Source organism: Limulus polyphemus, unplaced genomic scaffold (genome assembly GCF_000517525.1).
Source record: "Limulus polyphemus unplaced genomic scaffold, Limulus_polyphemus-2.1.2 Scaffold133, whole genome shotgun sequence".
In the NCBI taxonomy this organism is placed as follows: domain Eukaryota; kingdom Metazoa; phylum Arthropoda; class Merostomata; order Xiphosura; family Limulidae; genus Limulus; species Limulus polyphemus.
The window spans coordinates 51,609-59,713 of NW_013665743.1; the positions used below are offsets into that span (position 1 = coordinate 51,609).

Genomic DNA, 8,105 nt, shown 5'->3' on the forward strand with positions numbered 1-8,105 from the left:
ACCGCTGTGCCACTGGGGGGCAGAATAAAGGGAGAGCAATCTAGTAATATTTGCAATTTATTCAATGTTTCCATAATTATTTCCAATACCGTGTTTATATTTCAAGCTTTATAGAAAACTATTTTTAACAATACGAATAATTCTGAGTAACCTCAGTGCAACTTCTTGTCTTTTACGAACATTCATTCCAAAGAAATGTGTTGTATTATTAGATCATCTTACCGCATCATAACGCAGCAGTTATAGTTAGAAGGTGTTTTATTAGGTGTTTATAGTACAAGTAGTTAAAAAAAAATAATGTTTTTATTACTATATTATGAGGCTAAGATCTAGGATATAAGAATTATTTTGTTACTTGCTTAAAAGGCTAAGAGTAAAAAGATACAAAGGTCTTGTATTACTTGATTATGATATCAGAGATGAAATATTCGGGAGGCTGGACACCTTGCGTATAAAACTATGAAATACAAAGGTCTTATATTACTTGATTATGGTATCAGAGATGAAATATTCGGGAGGCTGGACACCTTGCGTATAAAATTATGAAATACAAAGGTCTTATATTACTTGATTATGATATCAGAGATGAAATATTCGGGACGCTGGACACCTTGCATATAAAACTATGAAATACAAAGGTCTTATATTACTTGATTATGATATCAGAGATGAAATATTTAGGAGGCTTAGACACCTTGCATATAAAACTATGAAATACAAAGGTCTTATATTACTTGATTATGATATCAGAGATGAAATATTCAGGAGGCTTGGACACCTTGCATATAGAACTATGAAATCTAAGACAAGATAATAATATTTTATTTGTGAAATATTATTAAGGCAAGAGCTGAGCAGACAAGAACGCCTTTATTATTCGCTTATAAGACCATCTTGTGGACGTAAAGTATAACTAAAATATATTGTTGTTATTATTATTATTATATGAATTGCAAATACTGTGCAAATGAAAAAACAAAAACAAAAACAGGAATAAAAATTCAGACGATAAGAATGTCTTCATTCATAAAACTTTGATTATACATTTTTTTCTTCAACATACCATTTATTTAGAGGTTCCTTGCACATGTTTATATTTGTTAATAATTAGAAGAATTCTCGAGAATTTTTTATATTCATTTTAAGGCAATGTGCTCTGATTTGAAAATAACGTATAGAGTTACTGAATAGTTAATTTTAAAGAGCATAACTTGTTACTTACCAGTAGATGGCGACCTTGGATATTTGAAGCACTGTATTTTACTGTTTGACGATACTGCGGCTCTGATGAATGACGAACTACTTTTGTCTTTCTTTTCTGCATCTGTCTTTCTCCTTCTTTCAAGTAAGTCTTAACATATGTGTCTGTACAAGGATGAGAACACTTATACACCTGTTCCGCGTTGCTACTATTAACTTAATATCTAGTGTATTGCCTTTGTTTCAACGCTAAAGAATTAAAACAACAAACTCCAGTAGGACACAGCTGTTAATAATTTCAAAGAAAGTCATTCACCCCTACCTGACTAATTAGATTAGCTTTGAAAACGGTCAAAACTTTGCTTGACATACTTGGAAAGTTTGTAGGTATATAAGTGCATAGTAATAGTGTGTGATATTAAAGCACAATAAGACTGGAAATATTTTAAATCACATCGTTATTTATTGACCTAATATGTAAGACGAATAGATAATTATATATTACCCAAAAGCCAACACTGTTTGATTACGTAACATAATAAAAAAGTTTCTATACTTACTGGGGATAATATAACCTCAGACCTTAAATTTACCTTTTTTATATGCACAAGTGTGATAATTAAATGAACATTAAACTTTAATTAAGTTTCATCATGCTCCATGTACTTTTAAAAATAGCTTTGGTATTTCATAAAATATTCAGATCAAAATATATTTAATTCATATTGCTGGTATTGACCGATGTTAAAGTATACGTTAGCTATAGCGACAATCATTTCTAACTCAATATGTAGATATATATATAACTAAAGAGTAAATATTTGTGAGAATAATGCAAGGAGGCGTCTAAAAGTAGCCAATCATACCGTTTGGAAATGCTCGAACTACTCAGTGAGTTGAAAACTTAACCAATCTTTTCTTATAGTGCATATTCAACACGTAAAATAGAATGAGATAAAAATATTCTGTTAACTTTCTCCAGAAAATTTCAAAACAATTGAGAAGCATTTTACTTAAAGTTTTAGGTGTTTACTCTCACCATCAGTAGTAATGTATACTACAAAACAGAAGTTTATATAAAACACTCAGATGGTATGATTGATTATTATTTTCTTTACACTCAGCAAACTATAAAATGGAAACACTAGCACTCAGTATTCAATTTCCAGAGATACGTGTAGAATAAAGACACATTCCTGGAAAAGCACAACCATGTAAGTACTTGCCTTAATCTCATAGAAGATAGGTTTCATTTCCCTATGCTCCCTCTTATTTTATTTAATAACAAATATACACATACACAAAATATATATATACAATGTTTTCGATTGTCTTCGAAATATTTCCTTTAGTCCCAACCGTATAATACCAATTGTATAGTAAGTTTTCCCCACCCTTTTCATTGTTCCTAAATGTGTGTTGATGGAAGATACACATAAATTAACTTTACCAGGGGGTTGTCCTGTTGTATTAAGTCTTAGCTGACGAGCACATATGACCTGAACTTCTAGATGTCCTTTGGTAATCAGGAATCCAAGTTTGATGTCTCCCAAAGTTTCTGCTAGAGGGCGAAACGATCAGAAAAACATTGAGAAAATGTTCAGATTATTTTTAAGCTTTTTGATTCTGTTCGTGAAGTAATTCATATTATTATTATTGTCGAAGATTTAAAAATTAATAAGGTTCCAAAAAATATAAAGTTACCAAAAAGTGAAACCATGGTATAGAACGTATTATCAATTAGTCAATATTTGGCATTGTTCTAAAATTACTACGTCAACGAATTCTATAATTTCATTTTTCGGAAAGACACATTTAATAATTAATGAATTTGATTTTAAAGCACTTGAAGTTTTTACTTTACATTTGAAAACATTTACCTCCGCTAAACTTAATTTTTCTGGAGAACACTTGTCCAGATCCTCTGCGGATTCCGTTCGGTCCAATTGTCATTATTGGGATTTCATTTTCTGACGTTAAATCTGATCTTGATCGTGTTGATCTTTTCTCTAACTCTGTTGCCAAAAAAAAGGAAGATTAAAATAAGAAAACAAAGTGCGAAAATATATGTAGTACAAAAAGTTCGAATTAATGATGTAATGTTTTGTTTGTTTTTTCGCGCTACTGAGTATACGTTGTCATTATTTAGGTTATAAAATTAAAGGACTGGTGAAAACTAAAACTTAAAAAATGTAAATTTGCAAAGAAAAATTGAGGTGGTGAGTAATTCATGAGTGCTATTAGATCCAAGTTACAAGTTTAAAAAATATTAAATCATGTTAGTGAATATACGAGGTTTCTACGACAACGGAGTATATTTAAATGTATTGATCCGTCAATTAAGGTCCAGGTGAAATACAACAGTGGAGTATATGTAAGTGTATTACTCTACCAATTAAAGTTCAGGTGAAATACAATAATGAAATATATGTAGGTGTACTAAAATATCAATGTATGCCTAGGTGAAATAACATATAATTACTTGATAATTAAATCTTAAAAACATTTCTTGCCGGAAATATAATGTTGTACAAGTTTTATGCAAAACGATATTAGTTTGAAAGATTCTGTCGCAAACTATTATTAACTCAAGGTAGTTTTAATATGCTAGTTTCTTTAATCCTTCAAATTAAGAAAGTATATATCTATAAATTACTCATACAGCATAACTCTATATGCGATTACCTGAAACACAATGTACTCTTGCGTGAATTGCCAGCACAGTTTAGGACACAGCTATTCTGAATGATGGTATGTCTTGATTAACATAAGAATGTGTTATGAATATTTTTTGGGAAAATATTCAGTATCTGATAAGTAGAAATAAAACTGTTGTGTTAGTAAATTGTTCTCCATCTTGTGTAAGATAATCAGCGATTATTATTGAAATATGTGTAAGTGGTGTTTAATCTAAATATTTTACTGTTCCTTAATAATCCTTTTCTTAATTCTAAATTAACACTGTTCTTTTATTCAAACATACAACAGTTTACTTCTTCAAGTGCTTAATTCAATAACCTTCACAATTCGAGGCTTTAAAAGACTACAGAAAAGGCGGGAATCATGCATGTATGGAAGCTGGTTACAGTATTAGGGTATCTAACAACCAATCATGCAGAACACTGGACATTCGAAATAGCTAAAGCGTCACCACACCAAAACTACTCTACTCATCCTACCTAGACCCACAGACCTCTGGTTCTTATCCGATTTCATACTTAGTGTCCGACACAATTTGTTCTTCACTAATTTACCCAGTGTCATCGGCTCGACAGTCTCTCCTTGAAATATTGAAAAATATATTGTTTATATTGTCGTGCCACTTATTTTATACGGTAATTAATTTAATTGATATTATCAGAAAAAAATATAATAGCGTGTTGAAAGAACGTTTTCTCAACACTTTTTAAGCCCTTATAGGTGGCGCTACATTTTCAATAGGTTATACAAAGATAAAAAAAAACTTACTTGTTTCAACGTTAATATGAATTTGTTTAGCTTAGTTCATTGAAAACTAGACTATTTAGTTTTATAATATATACAAAACAATATATACAATTGTTTTATATACAATATTTTGTCGACAATTCTTACTTGAATTTTGTGAAAAATAAGCGGTGGAAACGTTCCCTTTAAATTTTCTATTCCATTCATGTAAATTTTTTAATTCTATCATATACACATGAAATTAATAGGTGATAAATAAAACTGCAAGCTACGCATGTTGTTTAACGTATTCCAAGAACTTGTTAATCAAAGGAAGATTAATGTAGTTTGAGAGGCGTTTGGATATTAATTTATTTGCTTTAGGTTTCATTCCAAGTTTTAAATGAAAACCTGATCTATGTTTCAAACTAGATTCGTATGGTCTGGTTTCTAAAACAGACGTCATCTTGTCCTGACTGAGTTCGAATCCAAATTTAATAGCTCATAAGAGTTGAATTCATATTAACTTGGGTCTAGCTAGCTAAGAACCTCAATATAGAATGTACATAAAATAATTATAGCTAATCTTACGGATTTTACATGTTACATACGATTACTTAAAGCATCAGAATATGCATACTTAATACTTTATAGTTAATAGTAGGTCTAGGGGATAGAAATATAAATTTTGGCAGGGTAGGGGTCATCTTCAGCTAAGACAGTTTTATTTTTCTAACAGGGTGGTTGGCCTTAGAAACGGGTTGCCTTTAGATGTTGTGGTGGCAGTAAATCTAATCGAGTTTAAAAGAAGGCTTGAGAACTATATGAATTGTAAGGGTTGGCTCTGAGGTTTTCTATTTAATTTATTTTATAGTTTTTAGCTTATTTTCGAGGATGGGACAGCCTAGATGGACCAAGAGGTCTCTTGTTGTCCGTAAACATTACGTTATATGTTATGTTAAATTATACCATATCATTAACTTTAAACTGAGAACCTAACTCCATACAAGAAAATATTTTGTATATGACAAAAGAAATAATTATAGTTAAGAAACCAGTATATCGCATAATAGAATTTTGCATTTGAAACAACACGTTGTGTTAAATTAAATTTAGGGTTTTAAAAGAAAGATGAAAGCATCTTTCAAAAACCACTGAGGTTATAGCATTACATTCCATATTCTTTTGTAAATGGAGGAGGTTGATATCCCACGTATAGGTTAGTGTTCTAGATTAGGACATATTTAATATATTTATTTAAATATTCCATATGAAAAGACCCACGTTGGGGCAGTAGTAAGTCTTCGGAAACCGTGCTATTTTGACTTTAACTAAGGTGATATGGTACCCTTGATACTATCTATCTGTCCATTCTTTCTGGAATGATAACAAAGGTTACATACCAGATTCACTATCACAAAGACGCTTACCTTGTTCTTTATCTAAATTTGAAGGTCGATGGATTCTGAAACTAGAACTCTTCACTTTGGCTGTTGTCTTGGTTCTAGTAGAATTCAAATCTTGGGGATAATGAAGCGTATTTTCAGTAAACTATAAGGATTGAACTATGTGAAACGTATTAATTGACTATTTAGAAACGATCTTTAGACTGGAAGAAGAAATATTTACATGAGTATTTAAGATTCGTAAATGATTTAAAGATTCTTATAGGATCGGAAATCCAATTAATATTAAACCTGTGTAAAAACTACAAAGAAACGGCGATTTACAATTGATGTATTGACTAATCCAGACCTATAGTACGTTGAAGATTTCCAGTTCATCAAAAACCCTATTAACGGAACTAACTACTAAGTTATCTATAATTTCAATTAAATGTCATGCTTATGTATGATTCAGCTGCCAGTCTCATGATTCTCGGAGAAATAAAGGAACAAAATCGTTACGTGATTGAATATTGCCAAACAGTTGCTACGTTAGTGTAATAATTATTTTTCTCGTTGTTTATAAATCTGACAAAGACCACGCTTTAGACATTTAAGTAACATAGAAAAATAAAATCAGGGAAAATCACTCACCTGATAAATTGTCTTGGGAGTGAAAACAAAACTTGTTTTTTGTATCGATAGCTTGTTTAGAGTCACGGTTTTGTTTTAGTGGTATTATTTCCATATTTGTAGCTCCATCTGACGCCACAGCTCGCTCTTCACAGCATGCATCGTCAGGATGAAGTACTAAAATGAAGAAAATGTACGTTAATAACGTCTACATCTACGTAGAATCCAAACTTGTGTTGTTATTTTTTCTTCTAATTTTAATGATTGTTGGTAAAGAGTAAGTTAAGAGTTAGTCTTCTCTCAGCTCATTAAATTTAACGTGGACATACTAATGCAACCCTTAAGATGCTTCTGTTTGAATACTTAAGTAACATATGTGTATTTATAATACATAAATAATAAACACCTATTCTCATTTTTCATATATATATATATATATATTAAAAATCAATCAAATTAGCAGTTTGTACAATAGCAGTTTGTTTTGAATAGAACAATTTAATGGAATACGGTTTCGGAATCCTTCCATAAAGTGGTCTTTATGAGAGAGAATTTTGCATTACAAATATAATAGCGATTGGACATTACTGAAATATACGTAAACTAAATTAAGCATAACATAAGTATGGGAAGAAAGTAGTACTTTTACTAGGTCATTCCTCGACTTGTTTATTGACTTGTCTAGCCTTATCCATTTTTGTCAGTAGTATAAAGTAGCTTCTAAAGTCATTCATTCATTACTGTAGCCGGAATCCTAGTTTTTCTTTTGGATGGTCTAGACTTCCTTTAACCTATTGACTGATTGCTGTGCCGCTAATCAAATGTTGCCTGACACCCCATAGCTTACCTTATGATTATTTTAGCAAAACCTAATTTGATTGCTTTTTTTTTCCATTGCCTAATTTTTCCAATGTCAGTTTTAATCCCTGATTTCCCATTGGTTAGTCTCCAAATATTTCCATTGCCACTTTTGATCCTTAATTTATACTCTGATTCTTTCAGATTAGCCACTAATTATTCTTTTATCAGTCTGGCCAGAATCCTAGTTTGATTGTTTTTGAATGTCAAATATTTTAGAATTTGTTAGTTACTCTACGCAAATTATTACTTGTTTACTTGTATAGTTTAAATGGACGTCTGTTTGATTACCAAAATCTGCTACCTATACACCCAAATTGTTTTAATCGTCCAATATTGCTCTATTTTTTACAGCAAACCTAGGATGAATATGATATTCCTAAACAATTGTACATTTGCTGATTCAGTACAAATCTTTATTTATCAGTTAATTAGTTTCTTAGTCTATTCTGACCATAATTCTATATATATATTGGTTAGCTTATATAAATGTCATATTTACCTATTAGATATAAGCTTAACATAACAGCAAATGTACAACGTTTCGACAAGGTTTTGTCATCATCAGGTACCTGATGATGACAAAACCTTGTCGAAACGTTG

At 30.7% G+C, this 8,105-nt stretch overlaps 1 protein-coding gene across 1 annotated transcript in view; it reads right to left on the minus strand.

Annotated features, from left to right (window-relative positions):
• LOC106473688 (regulating synaptic membrane exocytosis protein 2-like) overlaps positions 1-8,105 on the minus strand; it is a 59,481-nt gene that overhangs the window by 4,669 nt on the left and 46,707 nt on the right. Inside the window, exons 15-20 of the mRNA XM_022403147.1 lie at positions 6,666-6,821; positions 6,057-6,146; positions 4,380-4,481; positions 3,081-3,215; positions 2,651-2,761; positions 1,223-1,365 (exon numbers count right to left, since the gene is read on the minus strand). Coding sequence (XP_022258855.1) covers positions 1,223-1,365; positions 2,651-2,761; positions 3,081-3,215; positions 4,380-4,481; positions 6,057-6,146; positions 6,666-6,821 — 737 coding nt within the window. The remainder of the gene's footprint in view (positions 1-1,222; positions 1,366-2,650; positions 2,762-3,080; positions 3,216-4,379; positions 4,482-6,056; positions 6,147-6,665; positions 6,822-8,105) is intronic.